Source organism: Rhinolophus hipposideros (assembly GCF_964194185.1).
Source record: "Rhinolophus hipposideros genome assembly, chromosome: 15".
Lineage (NCBI taxonomy): Eukaryota > Metazoa > Chordata > Mammalia > Chiroptera > Rhinolophidae > Rhinolophus > Rhinolophus hipposideros.
In genome coordinates this window covers 41,025,972-41,045,945 of record NC_138061.1, presented here as the reverse complement: position 1 = coordinate 41,045,945, position 19,974 = coordinate 41,025,972, and the positions used below count along the sequence as shown (strand labels likewise).

Below are 19,974 nucleotides of genomic sequence, written 5' to 3'. Positions count from 1 at the left end.
TAGGCTTAATGCCATTTGGCAAGTGCAGACTGACCCGAATCGCCCTCTCTAGCCTTCGTTCTCCCTCTTGGTGCTAATCCAGTTAGGCAAACAATCAAGTCTAGGTGCCACTAGCGCTAGACATGCAAGTGGGTCCCCTCGCAGTGGTGTTCTGTCTTGTAGATCTGGTGGGCAGGAGTTAGGCTCCTGGTCAGTTCTTAACGTTTCTTCGTGCCTCAAACAGGCACCGGTTCTGTTTCACACTGGCACAAAACGTCTTCAGAGCTCTTCAAGGGGTGCCTTTGAACCACTTCCCCTTAGACTTGGGCTATAAGGGAACACTCTTGAAGCACAGCACAGCTCTGCAAAAATCACCACCCCCAAAATCTCTCCTCTCCACTCTTAAGCCTTTTTCCTTTCTTTGGATGAAAGACCTACACAAGTCCAGCCATAGGCATGTGGCTCGTGCAGTCACACAGGACCCCCCACTTTGAAGGGCCCTGTGCTTGGTGTTAACATTCTGCTGCTGCTAAAATTTCCTGGTAAGTTTTTAACAAGAGGCCCTACCTTCTCATTTTGCACTGAGCTCTGGAAATTGTGTAGCTCATCCTGGGCCTAACAGTTGTGGGAGAGGTTCTTCAAGTCACTTCTTTGTAAATCTGCATGTCAGATAAGGAATTCTGATAACTATAACCATCTGATTGGCCTCAGTAAGAACGTGCAGGAAGAGTCCCAGTCTAACATCCCATTACATTTCTTTACTTGCATGTAACCCGTCTCCCCTACGATGAGTCTGTGTAGCTGAACTGTGTCCTCACATCCTAGCACAGTGTGGCTCATAACGCATGGTCAGGACATATTTGTTGGATAAACAAACATTGAAAGAATCATCAAACCTGTGTCATCCCAGAATTATTTTCTAAAAACTGTTTCTATGAAAATCATATACTGATTTGTATATAGAACTTGCACAACTCAATGCTGGTTTTTTTGCACAGAAGTACGCATAAAGTAGGGAGATGCTTCCTTAAAATCTACAATTATTGCATTTTATTTGCTTTAATGCTGCTTTTTATTTTCTCAAGGTTATCACTAACATTTCGTGGAATACTCACTCAAAAATGTACCGTGGGAGTTGTTTGGCCTTCTTGGTGACAATGAGAGCACATCCGAAGTTGAAGTACAGAGTCGAAACTACAGACATCTGCAGCTCTAACTCAGGGAAACCCCAGCCTGACAAAGGGCTGCTGCTACTCCAGTCTTACCAGCAAATCACCGCGGGGTAACAGCATAAACCAGTTCTACAGTTCACCCGGCTTGCCAACCTTAAAAACTATTTTCAAAAATTGGGAGTATCTTCATTATTTCAAATTCTATATGAGACATTACTCATAAACTTTCAATTGTTTGACCATTTGCAAAAGTCAACAAATGCAACCACCCTCTATGTCACTAGGTTCTCTGGGTTTTCATGTGTCCGTCAACACTTCTTTAAACTGAACATAATAAATAGTGGCTGCTGAATAAGCAAAGAAGCAACAGCTTGGTGAAGCACGGGATGACCTAAGTGGTTCTGGCAGCAAAATCAAACACAAGGAATACTTCTTTAAATCCATTTGTTCCACATGGCAAATGACAGAGGAAGTGAAATATCTGACGAATATCTAATATTTAAGTCCTAGACAAAACATTTCAGTGCAAATAGGGAAGTGCCTTATTTACTCTGATCCAAGTCAAAGGTAGCTGGATAATTGGTTTCCTTTAAACAACATTCAGCTTTGCTGACATCTCATTCTCCAAAAGCAGCTGCTGGCCAAATATAGTATTGTTTATTCTCTCCCTGGAAGGCTGCTTTTAAAAAGCTCTCCTTCTGGTAAAAATGTTGCATCACATAATTGGAGATAACAGGAAAAGGAGGAGTTGCTGTATTTTAAATAAACATCTGCTCCAAAGGAATATTTCTGTTTGTGAATAATTCTTTTATTTTTTGCCATTAGGCACACTGAATTATTGTGTTTATTTATTCCTTGCTTTTTGGCCATGCCAGGAAATATTCCAAACATGGTAACACAGGAGTTATTTCTCTTGAGAAAACATAGGAGTTCAGCTCTTTGCTTTTTTTTTTTATACGTACATTAGCTATTCCAGTATGAGACCTTATGAATATGTAATAACTACCACAATGCTTATTATCTGATAATTAAATTGCAGTTAGTCTGTTCTTTTGGGTTTGGTTGGTTTTTTAGCACGTGGCTATTTAAAAATACCTGTAGCATCTGAGTTAAATCCCAGATTACTCTCCAAAGGGAAGTAGAGACTAAAAACCACTATGGATCTTGCAACTCAATACCTCTTCCTTAGAGTGTACTTGGCTTGTATATGCTACTTGTATTGTTGGTTATTTCACTTTTAATTTCTAGGAACTGAAAAATCTATGCAGCTTTCTCTGATCTGACTTCTATTTTCTCCCCACCGATTACTTCAGTTCTCTGCTATCTATTTTACCTCAAAATACACAATTTCTTTCTTGAGTCCATTATTGATCGCAACTTCATTATCAAGCCTACCTGAAACGGAGTAGGGATCCCGTTAGATGTCAGAAAACCTAGGTTCTATTTCTCTCTGCTGCTGAAATTCACAGGCTCCTTGGGAAAATGATTGAACTGCACAATTGTAAGATTTTATGTCACTAGGAAATAAGATTTATTGCCCAAAGTGGTGGGTCACATAGTGAATGCCAAAATCAGGGGAGAGGGAGGTACAATGTTTGCTCTTTGGGGTTACCCAAGCTGCTATGACCTGTTAGCACCGGTAATTACAAGCTCCCAACACATATATAACACTGCATTTGTCATCCACCTTATGGGGCTTCAGGTTGATGTTGACTGGTCAAAACTGTTTTGTGCTCACCTGGAAAATGAAAATCTTTTTACGTTCTGAGCCTTTTCATTAATGCTTGTGCATGAGAAGTATTTCAAACAATAAGCCAAAAAGCAATTCTAAAACTATGTTTAAACTCTAGCAAGATTTAAGATGGAGCACATGCTCTGCTTCCCACTTGGATCTAAGTAGTGAACGCATTTCATGAATACATTTATATTTTCTTGCACATAAATACGTTTGTCATGATCCCAGAACCATTGAGACACACGGCTCATGCTCAGCTGGGAAATGGATCTTTTCTCTCTGTATTATAAAGAATGTGTTACGGTATTCTTTTTTTGTAACACTTTCTTAATTTTAAAAGTTATTAAAATGTGTACGATTATTGTGAGGCACACAAAAAAACTCCAGAGGTTGGCTTTCCAGCTTTGGGTCACTGGAAATATTCTCTTGCGTTTTGGGTTCCTAATCTTTGTTGTCTGGAACTATCCTTTCACCCTCCAGATTTTAGAGTCTGATCATGTCATTCTCCGGCATTAAAGCCTTCATTGTCTCTCCATCACCTGCAGGAAAATGCTCATCTCCTGAGCATGACCTGCACAGCTTTTCAGGACTGCCATCCCATCTTCCACTGCTCACCCACATACACTCTATGTTCTAACTGGAACAAATAACTTTATCTTACTGGAACGTATCGCACCCTTCTATTCCTCTATGCCTTTGTATATACTATTCTTAATAGAATATTCCCCGTTGCATAAACCCTTTGGGTGAACTCCTCATTTACACTGATAAAGCTCAAGCTTCAGAGCTTATATGAAGAACTTCTTGACTATTTGGTATAATTATTTTTGCTTATACAGTTAAGAGCATTTTTATAGCATAGGAAGTTTCTGTCTATTGAAATAGCATATGCTACTTAATTACTATGAAGCTCTTTACAAATATAAAGAACTACTAATATTCATTAGCAAATAAATTCTCCTAATATCTTCTGCTTTTTTGTTGTTGCAGTATTTCCTTAACAGATAGCATGGTTTTGAAATCCTATCTCAAGGGAAAGAATGACTGCCTGTAGAAAAGTGTGTTCTACAGATCTGTACTCCTGACTGGTAAAAAGTAGGCACTCATATATAAACATTCCTCCAAAGTTTGTAGGTTCTTTGAAAGGTGAATAGGCATACATTTTTATCAGTACCATTTTACACAACCAATACTAGAAGCCGCAGTGAAAACAATGATTATGAGCAATAAAGATCTTTTTACGAAGGAAGTCGACGGAACTTCTGTTGTTATCCACAATTCTGCAAACTACCTATGTAGTGATTCTCAGTGTGGTCCCTGGACCATCAGTATCATCACCTCGGAACTTAAAGCATATTCAGTCACATAGGACCTACTGAACCAGATTCTAGAAATGGACCAGAAACATTTTAAGCTCTCCAGGAGATCCTAATGCAAGTTGGAAAACCAGACCTTCAGATGTAGAGGACAGGCTTCTATCTTTTCTCCTCAATTAAGTCTACGACTCTCATTTCTTCTGAAGATTTTAAAACCTTTTTTATTTATATTTATGTGTTTTCCCAGGACCCCTCAGCTCCAAGTCAAGTAGTTTCAATCTAGTTGTGGAGGGTGCAGTTCAGTGGCCCATGTGGGGTTCAAACCGGCAACCTTTTTGTTAAGAGCACCACGCTCTAACCAACTGAGCTAACCGTTGAATCCCCTGAAGCTTTTCAAGTGTCTTAGAAACTTGGTATTTCCACTATGGCATGGGATTGAAAATGTCTAGTTTCCAAATACTTCAACTTCACCTCCTTCTCCAAAAGGACTCACGTTACCATCCTTGTCAATACCATGACTACCCCACCTGTGCCTTTTCCTAAATGCTGTTTTTAAGTCAGAAAGCATTCTCCCTCTTCAGGAAAGCTTTATCCTTCCCTCCTTCCTTTAGTCATTCAATACTCTATGTTGTCACAAACCTGTGTGAATAATGCCCAGTAAGATCTTCATTCCACATTCCACAAGCACCAGTCTTTGCTCTGTCCTCAATACAAAACGGACCCTTACTGACTCGTGTGACCATGACAACTATGTTAACAGGGACAAGATTGAAGCTGACCTATTATGAACGAGTTTAGTAATGAAACTAATGTAAAAGTTTGTTTCAAAGGCTCTTCAAGCACGTGTAACTGCTTATATATTTAAACTTGATAAAACAAATTTAAATACCCTTCTCTTGAGGTCTTAAGACCTCTGTCTTAAGACTTGAGGTCTTAAGACAGAGCAATTGTCAATGTATGTTCCAGTGCATGAAAGTCTTAGATTGGTGGTGAAATACACAGCCCTCTCCCCTCTAGAGTACAGGCTGAAACAGAAATAGAACAAGTTAAAGATACTGCACGACATCATGAAGTTTTAAGATAACTAAAACTAGATGTAGGTCCAAAGTCGTTAAACTCACCACCAAATGGTGGTAACTGGCTGCATCAGAATCAGCTTGGGGAATGTTGAAAAAATAATTACTGGAATACATTTCCTAATTTTCCATTTCCGAATTGTTCAGCGCAGAACCAGCTAGTCCCAGGTGTTCCTAGTGAACGAGATTTAAGACCGACTGGGCCAGAGACAAGCTCCATTTTGAAAGTAATCAGAAGCATCATAGCACAAGCCAATTAAAAAATATGCATGAGATAATCCACTTTGGCAGCTTTTCGTCCAGTCACTGAAGTTGACATAAACACTTTACATAGGACTACACAAATTACGTGGAACAGAAGTAGGTCACTTATTATAGCAGTTGATGACAGTGTTCTACCATCTCATTGCCCTGATCCACCAAGTAGGTTCTAAATTGATGAATTAATAGACTTTTCAAACAATTAGACTCCATGGAGCAATAGCAGTGAGGTTCCATGCTTCTACCAAATCCACAAGGCCCCGAACATTTAGACACTTTAAACACCCATGTATATATATTCCTGAAACAAAAGTACCAGAAATAATTATAAAACATAGGCCAATTGTTTCTCTTCTACATGGGGCAAGAGACAGGGTGAGGATTCTTGATTAATGCTGGTCCTAAACCACTAAAAGGTTGTAATCCACAATTTGAAAACCATCATTTTTTACTTCACTTCACAGGTTAAGAAAACATGTCTGTAGATATGCCATTTCACCATCTCAATTAAATCTTTTGTGACTTTTCATTTACCAAATTCCTACCATAAATTCTTAGTAACTCTCCACATTATGACCCCAAATGAGGTCCATTTCTAGGCTCCACATTCTCTTGCTGCAGGCCTCCATCAAAGGACCTAGAACAAGACCACCAACCTCTTATCTTACAAGTCCCACTGCCAAAGAAAGTGACCCACACTTTGTCCTACAGAGTGAAAAAATTCCAAGACAGCATAGATAAGGCAGATAAAACCCTTTACATATCCAATCAATTAGGTGTCAGGATCAATAACTAAGGAATGCCTGTTCTAGCCATGAGTAACCAGGGGGAAAAAACAGAGGTCATCTGGTCACAAGATAGATGGACACTGAAAATGATAAAACTATTTTTACAGACATTTCTCTTGGCTTTAACAAATAATTTAAGAATCACAATGAGCAGCATTATTAAACAATTTAATTACCAAAGTTAGTGACGAGCTAAACACTTATACATTAGAACCTTCTAAGGAGGCTGCTAATAAACACTATGTCAAAATTTGCAAATAAAGTTTTAAAGTTACAACCGAAAGCCACAATAAGTAACTCCTTTGTATAGTTATTACCTCTGACCAAGGCATAAGAATTCAACCAAACAGCTTTGATAACCCACCTAAAATTAGCAGGGTCATAAATTCTCTAAACTGTTCCTTCCTGCTGTGGACAGCCCTTGATCTTTGACTGTAAAACTTAGCAAACTCCAAGCATGCCCTAATGTTAGTTTTCCAAGTTAATGAAAATGTCTATAAATTTAACATTTCTCAAGTTTGCATAGTTTTCTTATTCTGAATGCTTCAACATTTAGGTCACAAATTGAAATACCAGTAGACAAACATTCATCTCTAGGCAGGTGGTATAGTTACCACATGGCAAGACACTGACAAGAAAATTTAAACATTCAGAACATACAAATACTTCAAAGCATTATCAACTTTGAACTTAGCATACTTGCCTAAATTTTAGTAGTTCCAACTATAGGAAAACCAGACTGCTGTAAGGTTTGATGGTTTAAGCTAACTCAGAATTTTCCCCATTCCTGACATTAAATTTATAGTTTTATTATAGTAACAAATAGTTGTTACAGTGAGATAGAACTACACACATATAATACAGAATTATATTTAAATTCATATAGAACAATATTTACATTTTTAAGTTACAACTTTTGAAATTAGAAAATGAAGTGCAGCTTGAGTTTTACAACAAAGAAAAGAAAAATACACAAGACAAAAATAGAGTTGAGAGTAGAAATATAACTGTGTTCTTGATACAACACACGGAAACTCTTTGCCAGAAAGCTACATCTTCTTAATCTGATTGTCCAAATCATTAAAATACGGATGATTCAGTGCCATTTTGCCAGATATTCGTTTGGCAGGATCATAGACTAACATTTTCTGAGGGGGAGAAAGACAAAAAGAAAGATTTTTATTTATTTAAGAAATGAACCATTTAAAAAAACTCTGTAAAGTCTGAACTTCTCTACCAATAAGACATAAGCTAATTTTTACTGAAAATCTACTGAATGAATATTTCCATTAGTTCAATACCAAACCACATAAATGTCTCAACCTCTATACTTCACTCTCTAACTCTAGAATAAATTATTCCTTAAATCACAGATATCTGAAAAACTTAGTGGTTTCTGATGTAGCTTCCAGCAAATTCCAAATAAAAACAAAACCAGAGCACAATGTGTTATAAACAGTTAAAATGAGTCATTAAACAAATCATAGTCAAGACAATCTAGTATTAAAATTTACACATTGCCAGAAAAAGCTGAATAGTTTTATGTTGATCTTAAATTTTATCTTAAATAATTAATCTTAAAGACAATGAAATCAACAAGCAGACAAGATAGTTTTACTGTCTACCATTTGAGCTCTTATTTTGTATATAGCACCTTTCATGTTACTTAATCCTCACAACAAAAGGTAGGTATTAGTTCCACTTTATAAATTAAGACATTACTTAAGCTCAAAGTAGTTATTTGCCTAAGTTCATAGAGCTAAGGAGTGCTAAACTGAAATTTGAAACCAAATCTGACTTATGATTTACTGGAATAATGTTTTCAACTAGGAGAGACTTTGCCCCATGTGGACATTTGGCAATGTCTGGAGACATTTTTTGGTTGTCAAAACAGGGTGGAACGTGCTATTAGCATGTATAGGGCAGAGGACTCGGATGCTGCTAAACATCTTATAACCAGCCCCCAGCAACAAAAAATGACCCAGTCCAAGATGTCAATAGTGGCTAGACCAAGGAACCCTGATTTACAGTATTTGATTGTTTTGTTAACGAAGTGAAATTCTTCGTATTCAAGAATTACAGAAATAGATTGGGCCCAGAATATGGAAGGCCTTTTATGCCAAATCAACAACATTGATATATAAAATATTGAATAGCAGGTAAAAGACTTTGGACTATAAACAATTGGGAAATCTGAGCTGAATTTGGTGCACAATGATTTACAAAGTGTGAAAGATGCCCAAAGACCAATTAGAAAATGTATGATGATAATGCAATCATTTATATTTTTCTGTTTCATAACCTGCCAAAATCTTTTTTTCTGGAATCAAGTTACCCAACATTTATAAAAATTAGTTCCTTCTAAAAGCTCCATATTTAAATACCGTTCTAAAACAAACTTCCTGATGCAGGCCTAGGACAATTTATATTTTATCCTAACAGTGTTTTTATAGTTTTTTAAAGAAAACACTGTTAGTTGGGAATGGCAATGTACTGTATTTTGCCATGTATAATGCGCACACGTTTTTTGCCCAAACTTTCAGGAGAAAAAAAAAATCTTTCTTTTTTTTTTTAATTCAAATTTTTATTTGTCTACATTTAGGTACTTGTTTTTTGTATTATAAAGGAATTTTAACGTTTTTTATTTTTTAACATATTATGGTACAAGACATTTTACGTAACAAATAATTACAAAACACAAGAACAGATAGATACAAGGTACAAGAACTTCTATGTACCGGTAACAAATTTACGATATTTACACATCATAGTAGGCCAAGAACTCTGTCGCTGCAAGTTTGTCTTGATTTCAACAAAACCGATTATGGTATTTCAAGGTATTATTTGCATATGGATATCATTATTGATTTCTAGAGTTACACTTTTAACTCATAAGCACAAATGAAAGAATTAAACACATTTATATAGATACGGAATTAGTACTACTCATGTATAATGCGCTTCCTTATTTTTTCCTCACAAATTTGGGCAAAAAAGTGCACATTATACACAGCAAAATACGGTAAGAGAAAAATTTTTCAAGGACTACATCAGTCCTCTTAAGATTCTGATGTGGAAACAAGGCACAAAGTAAGAAATGGGAGTCTACACCGTAAAAAGCTTTTAATAACTAAAAATATCAAGCAATTATCAAGCAATAAGAAAAACACCTATGACTAGGATAAACCAAAATGCAGTAAATACCGAGACAAAAAAGCTGGAAAGGCAACTTAAAAAAACAACAAAAGTGTATTAACCCTGACCTCTCCTTCACAGAATATCTTTAGCTATCTATCAGATTAAAAAATAAAAAAGAAAAGAACAACTAATAAGAACTTCCTCTCAAAACCACTAGGATTTTTTAGTACCTAAAATGGAGCTAATAATACAATAAACATAACAGACGTAAAGTTGTGTGCCTATCTCAGTATGTGTTGGTTTTCTTCCTATTTCCCAAGTAAAAAGTTGAGTACATTCAGAATCATCAATAATATTGGTCAGTATGAAGGGCACTCCTTACCGAGAGCAGATCCAAGCCATTTTCATCCAAGTTTTTGACATGGGATGCTAGGCTTCCAGGTTTCCACTTGGGAAATGTATTCTTATAGTCCTGTAAAGATTCCACTTCTGGCCACACTTCATTGTTGGGGGTACCCAAAGCTCTAAAAGCCACAGCAAAACAAAAAAATATTAAAGTATAATCTAGTTGTTACATCCATGTTGCCTTTAAAGTTCTTAACAGCTTAAGTATAGATCAGAAATACCTGAAAATTCTGAAGAGTTGATCAATTTCTGAATCCCCATGGAAAAGTGGTTTCTTCGTTGCTAATTCTGCAAATATGGTGCCTATACTCCAAATGTCAACTGGAGTCGAATAGCGAGCTGACCCCAGCAATACTTCTGGAGATCTATACCAAAGTGTTACTACCTATTACAAAGCAAATTTTCACATTGAATAAATGTGGTACATTAAATTACCTAAATGTAAACACTTCTACTTCATTAGAAATGTCCTTTAGAAGGCAGTATGAGTGCCTCTGATAATATTGTTTAAAAGTCAACTATACACAAAATACTAAATGGAAGATAAATATTTCATTTCTAACTTCTATTCATTATGGGGGAGAAGGGAGAACAGATGAAAGCATACCAAGTCTGGCTTTTCAAATAATTAAAGTGTGGATCAAAAAATTGAGATAAGCCTTATCGTTTCAAAAAAAAACCCATTTGATACTGGATTTGGGGTGACACTGTACAAAGTGCATGCACTGCTTACATTTTAAAAACATGAATAAGTCACATAACAGTTTATTAGTGATCTAGACTTATTATTTTAGTATACATAATTTATCACATTGGTAACAATATCACCTTGTTTTTAACTTGAGTTAATGACGTCAATGGCATCTGTTTAAGCCAATGGAAACCAAATAATCTACAGCCATGGGAAAATAATATAACGGGATGATAAAAAGAAGCCAATACATCTAACCAGATGAGTCTTGATTTGGGGACAGTCTGGGCTCAAGGATAGACAACACCACAGAAGACAGTGTTTTCCAGTACAGTCATGTGTTGCATAATGACTTTCTGGTCCACGATGGATGGCATATATGATGGTGGTCCCATAAGATTATAATGGAGCTGAAACTTCCTGTTGCCTAGTGACATCATAACCATCTTAATGTCATAGAGCAATGGTACGATATTTTCTTACAATTTAGTGTAGCCTAAGTGCACAATGTTTATAAAGTCTACAGTAGTGTCCGGTACTATCCTAGGCCTTCACATTCATTCACCACTCACTCAGTGACTCACCCAAAGCAACTTGCAGTACTGCAAGCTCCATTCATGGTAAGTGCCCTATACAGGTAAACTGTTTTTTTATTTTTTATACCATATTTTTACTGTACCTCTTCTGTTTAGATACATAAATGGATCAATGCTTTGTAGCCTAGGAGAAATAGGTTATACCATACAGCCTAAATATATAGCAGGCTATACCATCTAGGTTCGTGTAAATGCTCTCTGTTTGCACAATGATGAAATGACTTTAGAGACACACTGCTCAGAAATATCCCAGATGTTAAGTGAAGCATGACTACAATCCTTTACTATACAACTCAATATTCCCTTTCCCTCCAGATGTAACAACAAAATGCCAAGCCATCAATATAACACTGAAAAAGCATGATTATACTTAGTAGCTTCTAAATGTATCTGAAACAGTACTCCTTAAGCAACAAAGCCTGTCTTTTAGCCAATTTGATTATGTATCAGAGAGGATCCAATCAAGACAGAAACCACAGTGACTGAATGGGGGAAAGTTTACTATAAGGATTATTAACTATCATGGGATTGAAATGAGATTTACTACTAAGAAATAATGAGAATTCTAAAAACTATAGCAAGGAAAACCCCTTCCTCCTGCAATGCCTTTTCAGCACCCTCGTCTGACAAAAAGCTTAACATTGCACCCTGGCAAAGGACAATCATTTAAAGGTTCCAGTTCCATTTTCATATAGCATGCAGTGAAAAGTGAATTTGGAGCTGAGAAGCAATAAATTGATACTGGCACAGAGAGGAAATTTTTTTGAGCATTTCTTTCTTGAACTAAAGAAATACAGAAGACAGTCCAGCAATCACACATTTTCAAAAGCACCCCAAACCACAATTCTACATACCTCGTGTGTATATACTCTAATAGGTATTCCAAAAGCTCTGGCAAGGCCAAAATCAGCCAGTTTAATTGTTCCTTTGTCATCAATCAATAGATTTTGAGGTTTTAAGTCTCTGTGTAGAACTCTTCTAGAGTGACAAAACACAATCCCTTGTAGGATTTGGTACAAATAACTCTGGAAGAAAAAATATGTTCACAACTTAACTGCAGCACATAATGATTTTCTAAATAATCTTGGTGAGTTTGTTTCAAAGATGACATAGGCAAATAATTTAACTATCAAAAAAAGCTTTCAGGCCATTTGAGATTAACAAAAAGCATTTTAAGGTTAAAAAGCTCATTTATATACAATATCATGTTTACACACCTTAGACAAAAATATTCTCCTTTTGGACACATCTGTATATCCATATAATCTCATTTAGTCTTTTTTTTTTTTACTTATTTTCAGTCCTTGATTCTTAAGTCACAAATTCGTTTTCTGTACAGAAAGTTTCTTAAACTTCTGCTCTATATACTTATAGCAACTCTATTTCTATCTTCAATAAAATTGGTCTTTTTCATCTCTATATTTTATCTTTACATGTTCATTTCCTCTTTGGAGACACTGGTCAGATTCCAAAAGAAATAACAAAGAGCACAGTGTAATTATACGTTTAAATAGATACAATGATCAGAAAATCCTGTTTAGTAGTTCAGAGGTAAGTGACTTGTAGTGGTTTGCTGAAGCTGGTATAAGGACAAGGCACTTTTACTTTATATACTTCAGTACTTATAAAAAAAAATTGTGTATATTTTTATAATTGGACAGAAAATATCTACAATAACCAAAACCAGAATTAAGGGAGAAAAAAACTACCTGCCACCACAACCACCATCCTGCCTTAGGCTTTTGTCACTTTGTTTTACACACATCAATAGCCAATTAAAGACCAGAATATCCTAGTTTCCAACAATATAACACATACTTTTGAGTTTTAGGTTATCTCTGGCACTACTTTCCACTTTATAACTAGAAGCACTATTTAGTAAAAAGTTAACTGTTAACAATCTAATCTCTAGACTGTGGGGAGAAAACAAAATATTCTTTTCTTCCTCATTCTACTTTCTAACACTTTTTCCAAGCATACTGCCACAAAACACAGGCACTTCTATAGAGTAGACCTTTTACATTCACAGTGGATAATGACTAATAAAATTAGGCAAGCTTCTTACCTTAACAAGAGAAGAATCCATGAACTGACCAGGAGGGATAGAATCCAAGTATTTCTTTAGATCCATGGAAAGGAATTCAAAGATGAGATATAACCTGGAATCCTGCATAAGCACATCTTGAAGACTAAAGAATAAAACAATTATTACCAAAAAAAAAAAAAAAAAAGACAAAAACAAAAACAAATCTAGCAAACATTTCTGACCTCTCTCAAAAAATAAAACGACTTCCCTAATTTTCACAGTGGCTATTACAAAAAGTGGGGCTATAAGAAATTTTCTATAACAAATACATACTGTTTTGGGAAAGAAGAGATGGTAGCTTCCCTAGTGGTGAAAACCTTCACTAGAGCTAAACAAGAACTTTAGAAAGGAATCTCAGGGCAGCAATGGGAAGTTACGTTGTATTATATAGGAGTTGCTGTCAAACCACTTATATTCCAAAAGAATATTTTTAGGTTGACTGCTTGTTGTTCAGAGCTTGTCTTTCCATTAAGTAAATTATAAATTTTAAAGTAATATCTGACCTATCTCCAACCACCCCTCTCCCACCCCCACAATCAATTAAATCCTAACTTGGACCTTTACAAAGACAAACCCACAAAACACCAGCCCAAATATTTAAAAAGAAAAAAGACACCAAATAAACAACTAAAAAAACCTCCTTCTTTTTCATCTGACCTAACTGCCTGTCTTAGGACTCTGGTGAAGGGATCTTTAAAGACCAGAGCTCTCGGAGTGGGAGAGTTAACAAAGCTCAGTGAAAAGGTCTTCCTTTTCGCCCATGGCCAGTTAACCTTGATTTCCAGCCCTAAATACTAGCATCTATGACCAAGCTCAAGCTCCTTTAACTTTGTTCCTGCTTTACAGCCTATGCCATAACCAACATTCTCAATTAACAAAAATAGTATTTTTTTTCCACCCAGTGAGGTTACACCAAAAATTAAGCAAATGTATAAATTTCCACATTGAAATCCCATTTTAAATAGTATGGGGAAAATGGTTAGAATCCAGATATTATACCATACCTGACTATATTTGGATGACGAAGTTCTTTTAATAGAGAAATTTCCCGAATTGCAGTACTAGGAACTCCTTCCTCTTCACTTTCTAGTCTGATTTTCTTCATGGCTACCACTTGACCTGTAGTTTTGTGTCTACCCTTATACACAACTCCATAGGTACCTGAAATAGATAAAACAAACGTCTGCTATGTGACACCCTCCACAACCTAAAGATTCAAATATCCTACCCAGCAATAAGGCAGGCATAGAACAGGCATAAAGATTTGGGCTCAGGAAATATTACTAACAGGAGTTACTGTGACACTTTCAGAAAACTCTGTATACAGTGCTTTATGCATTTCAAATATATAGTCCATCCTCATCCAGAAAAGAATGGGGATAAAATATTTCATTAAATATTTATTAACTCCAATAAAGGTCACATTATTTACCACATAGTAGAAAAGCTTCAGACCCATTCAGAAGTTGATGAGAACACTGATTCTGATAGTTGGACTTCACAATATCAATATAAGGGATCTGGGCATGGAAGTGGCAATAAGGGAGATGGATTACATAGTTAGCTAAATCAAGTTCATATACATGGTATACTTAATCCTCTAGATAAGTGCTTTTCAAACTGGGGTTGGAAATTTTAAGGAAGTCTTGAACCACTTAACTATATATAAAATTTTGTTGAATAGCTTTTGCTATTTTTCTATGACATCAGTATAATTTCAAAAGTGATTAGAGTACATTTTTCTAGGGAGGTCTATTCTATAGCTTTTATCAGTTTCTCCCAAGGTAGAAAAAGGTAATTACTGCCTTAGACATGCTAATCGCACTTATTTTTAACTCAGTAACAAAATTAGTGTAGTTGAATGGGTATAATGAAATTTTTAAGTAAATTTATTTTTAAAAAATCATATAAAATTTTAAGTTAAAAGAAAGAATCTATCGCCAACCCAATCACCACCCAAACTTGTCATTATTATCTTACTAAATTCTTTCTACTATCTCTCCTGGCTTTTTAGTAGTATTCCTATACAAGTAAGATTTTGGAGCCCACTAAAGATATAGTTGGAAATGTTCCTCAAACAGAACCTAGACTCTAGTAACAAGTTGTAAGTTACAAGTTATGTCATTTGTTCCTGGAGAGTTTAGAATGTTAATATCAAGACACCTATAAAACGTAAGATGCTGTTGGTGGAGAAAAAAACAGGCAGAGCAGTATTTTTATCCCTCATTTAAACATATGGATATATTCTTTAAAAACTTTAATGAAATTACTACAGAAAGAGAACAAATGATGAGATTATTGGTTTTATTAGGTTGGTGTAAAAGTAATTGCAGTTTTTGCAATTATTTTTAACCTTTTAAACTGCAATTACTTTTGCACCAACCTAAAGAATAGCTTAAACATGTACACACATCATTTAAACCTAGGGAAACACAATAGAAAATTTATTTAAATTATTGTAATAGTCAATTATTGAAACCAGGTCAGAAGATTTAGGTAAAAAGATTTTATCATCTTAAAAATAATTGTAGGAGACTAAAAGTGTATTACGAAACTTAACATGATTCTACTGCCCTTACTTCTCGCCCCAACACACACACAAGTCTTCTCAAAATACAAATATTGCTTTAAGTACTTAGTATTAGAAAAATGCAGGATTATGGGGGAGGGGAGTTGTCAGAGTCATATTAGAATAATTTCAATTCTCTTGAAATGTGAACATTTTTGTTATTTCTTCTGTCTAAGTTATTTATGTAAAGGACATATATATTAATGCACAGTAGTGTAAGATGCTTTAAAGGTTGGAATTTAATAAATATTTACATTTCTTCATGTCACAGATGTTATAGCATCATTAAGTCATTAAACATTTTTCTATTACTGAAAAGCACTCACCTTCTCCAATTTTCTCTATTTTGGTATACTCTTCCATAGTTAATCAATAGGTTGGTAGATGCTAAAATGAAATGAAAAAATTATTTGATTATATGCCACTAATTCAAAGCAGGGGTTTAAGTTATTAATGAAATATTATACTTAAGGTCCTTTCCACAGTGCTTAGATGCAGTATCAACTTTTCATTAATATTAGTCATTACATCAAAACAGTATTTACAAGGGAAAGGACTCCAGCAATAAGACTTCCCCACATTTCTTAGCTCCTAAACACTGGAAATATTTGTATCATATACCAGTGCGTAGCTTCTTTCAATCAAATAACCCCTTAAATTCAGACATCCACTTACCTGTCCTTCCCAAACAACCAGAAGTCTGTTTTCTTATGGAATACTTCTAAGGAGCACCAGTGTGCGCCAGTTATACCCAGATACTTCAACAAATGTTATGACTGAATTTTCACTGCTTTATGATTTTGTGAAGATAATTTAAAGACATGACTAGGGAGCTAAAATGTGGTCGCACTGCACCATCATTAGATTGTTAAAAGCGTAAGTGTTTAAAACTTGCTCAAGTGAGTTTTCTGTTTTTAGCAGTCACAAACATGATCCACACTTGCAAGGTATTTTTTGAAAGAGTAGGAAATATCATTTAGCACCCGAAAAGAAAAGGTGCAATTCCACAGATTAAGTTCTAATTATGCCCTGTGCAATCTCAAGAACAAGTTCATATACATATAAAATACACATATGTATATATGTGCATATGTGCACATATATACATATATATATTTTTAATCACAAATGGTCAAAAAAAAAAAAAAAACAGAGCTGAAATGCAGATAACCAGACACTCAAGACTTCCTTGGCGGTTACGTTTGCCTATGAAACATCACTTTAGAAGAAACCCAAAGCACAATTACCTTGATTTTCTAACACACCCATCACCGATCACATCATATATAAAGGCCATTCTGAATACTCTGAGTAACTGACCCTCAAGTTCTATTTCTCCCACTCATCTTCAGAATCATTCCAGAAATAGAGACAAATCTTTTTAAATGAACAAAACTGCACTACACTGGCCATGAGTCTCAACCTTAAAAATTTCTAATTTTACTAAAGGGCAATGGAGGATGATAAGATAATTATCTTTCCTTCGATATCCCGATTGAATATGCCTAGTGCACAATAAACCTGTTGAGCTCATTTAGCTGAAAACGAGCTCCGTCTCACAGCTGGGTTCGAGCAGCCCCCCTCCATTTTCCTGCCGTGCCGACTCTGAATCAAGGATGCAGCGGCGTTAGGCCTTCCGAGCACCTCCGAGGGCTCTCGGCACCACTGGCTGCAGGACGTAAAACACCCACGGGCCGGCGTGCGCACCTGGCCCAAGGAAGCGAGGTCCACTCCCAGCAGCCAGGGCGGAGCGCACAAGGGGCCGGGGACGAGCCTGGCGCTTCCCCAGCGCCAAGTGTGGAGCCAGCGCGCGGATTTGGCTTCAACCGTGACCCGAAAGCCTCGCTAGCCAGGCGGGCGGCCTCTTCCAGAGAAGAGCCGACCGCGACCCCAGGCTGCAACTCGGAAACCAGGGCAGCCGCAGCCCTCCCCGGCGTCACCCACCAGCTCTGGGCTCCCCTGCTCCTCCCTCCAACGCTGGGACCCGGCGCCACTCACACGCCCGGGCCCGAGCCCGCAGGTGAAGGCCGGGCCCAGCCGCCGGAGGCCCCGCCGGGCCCCACGCCGCACAGCCCGACTTCCAAATTACCGCGCAGTTGCTCGATACTCCCCCTCCGAAGCGCCCGAGCCGACCCCTGTCGACCCCGCAGGCGTGACCCTGACCCCAGCCACCCTCCCCGGCACATTACCCCGTGGCAAAAGGGGCAGCGGGGGCTACCGCGTCAGCTTCTCCCTTTCCACACTCCTCGGAGCCAGCTTTGAAGCCAAATGCGAGCAGTTTCAAACTCACCGCTCTAAAGGGTCCCGGGTTCGCCAATGAGGTGGCCCGTAGACTTTCAAAGGAGCCAATCAGAGCCCAGCCACGCCTGGGCGGACTTCTCCTGTGGCTGACGCGCGAAAGCAAAAGAAAACGGCGGCTGGAGAAAAAGCAGGAGGGCGGGCGCCAAATGAATCTGCGCGCAAGCGCCGTCGTTCATCCCTGGAGAGCGTCGTCCTACTGTTTCTAGTCATCAGGGATCTACTGTTCGGGCTGGGTTGGTTTCCCCCCCTCCTATATCAGCACAATAAAAATTTATTGTGCACAAATAGCTCATCACAAAAGTGATACTATTTAGATCCAGATTTCATTACTTTGTTCAAACTAGTGTATAGTTATGTTTTTTTCTAAATGGATGACTTTTGAGGCCGAAGGAGCACATTTCAAAAAGATGGAAAACTGAAAGACGTCCTCAACAATGTAAAGAAACAGATACGTATATGTTTCTTTTATATATATATATACATATATATAATTGTTTTTACCTCACTTTTTTATTTTAAATAGTTTATTTATTTAAAGTTTTACTTATTTAAAAATTAAAAACAAAATTTTATTGTTTTAATTTCAAAATATTTTCACATCGGTATTTTAAATGTTATTTAAAACAAACAAACAAAATCACAATTTTATAAGGGAAGAAAAATAAATCTTTAAGTCACCCAGTATCAAAAATTATCTTTCATTGCCCTCCACCATATTCTTAAGAGAGATTTCTGCACTTGAACATCATTCTTAAATCTTCAAGACAATGCAAGAATGTCTTCAAGACAGTGCAAGAATTTCTCTTTGCACTGACCTTAAAAGGGATGCAGAACACAGAATGATTACCATGACCTCTACAAATATGTTAGATGATCCAGATTAGGAGAAGCAATGGAACGTCTTTTATCACATACATGGAAGTGTTTAATACCTTTTTACACAAGTAGCATGTGTCATCTGGCCCTGTATGTGGCACAAATGCTCAGCCTTGACAACTTTATGCTCCTAGGTGACAGAGGCAGAGCATTTAGAGTGGAGGTAGGGGTCTGAAAAAATCTCTACCTGAACCTAATAAACTTTAAAATGCCAAATCCACATTTTCAACAAAAACATTTTCAGTAAAGTACTCTAGGGAAAAAGACTGTTCTCGGCTAGTTTAGGGTACTGATTTTAATGAATGAATATATATCTTTCTCTCTGGGAGGCCTAAGCATGGAATTTAATTGAGACCATCTAAAAAACAGGTAGTAATTCATTATATCCACTTTATGTTCAACATAAAGAATACCACAAGTTTCCACAGCTGTGATGCTTGATTTTTTTAAAATTTAACTTGATTATCTTTGTTTTTGAAGTTTCAGGGATTATTGTAAATTCATGCTATTGTAAATTCATTTTACAGTTTATTACACATTGGTCCCACTTGTATTCAATGTGTCTACAGTGCAATGCTGTACTTATAGACACAAAAATGAATCAGATACAATTCCTGCTCTAAGTGTGGAGGTGGGAGAATACAATGATTTCTGGCACTTATGTTGTAATTTATGCTGTAAGATAATGTGAGAACATAGAGAAGGAAATTACTAATTCAAGCAGAGGAAGTGACATTTGAACGAACACTGGAGAAAAAAAAATGTGGGGTGGGCCTTCTAAACACAGGAAAAAAAGCCCTAAAATTCTGCACAAGTTATTCAGGATGCCTCCATCCTAGGGTGCAGGGTTAAGCAGAGAAGAGAGTTTAGAGTCAGAATCTTGAAGAGCCCTGAATACTGTTATAAAAAGTTGCTGAGGAGAGGTACAGTCTTGGAACCATATGTTAGAAGTATTCTGGAGGTGATATGAAAAAAGAACTGAAGA

At 36.7% G+C, this 19,974-nt stretch overlaps 1 protein-coding gene across 2 annotated transcripts; it reads right to left on the bottom strand.

Annotated features, from left to right (window-relative positions):
* Positions 1-5,958: 5,958 nt before the first annotated feature.
* CDK1 (cyclin dependent kinase 1) lies at positions 5,959-18,234 on the bottom strand. 2 transcript variants are annotated; one of them, XM_081074315.1, is made up of 8 exons: positions 18,103-18,234; positions 16,139-16,199; positions 14,248-14,404; positions 13,223-13,346; positions 12,012-12,182; positions 10,092-10,255; positions 9,848-9,989; positions 5,959-7,475 (listed from the first exon to the last, which is right to left on the bottom strand). In XM_081074315.1, exons 2-8 carry the CDS (start codon positions 16,173-16,175, stop codon positions 7,377-7,379), a joined length of 894 nt encoding a protein of 297 aa, XP_080930441.1. In that variant the 5' UTR covers positions 16,176-16,199; positions 18,103-18,234; the 3' UTR covers positions 5,959-7,376. The 2 variants fall into 2 exon arrangements, with proteins under 2 accessions (XP_080930441.1, XP_080930440.1); XM_081074314.1 differs by having other exon boundaries at positions 18,002-18,108.
* Between the last annotated feature and the right edge of the window lie 1,740 nt (positions 18,235-19,974).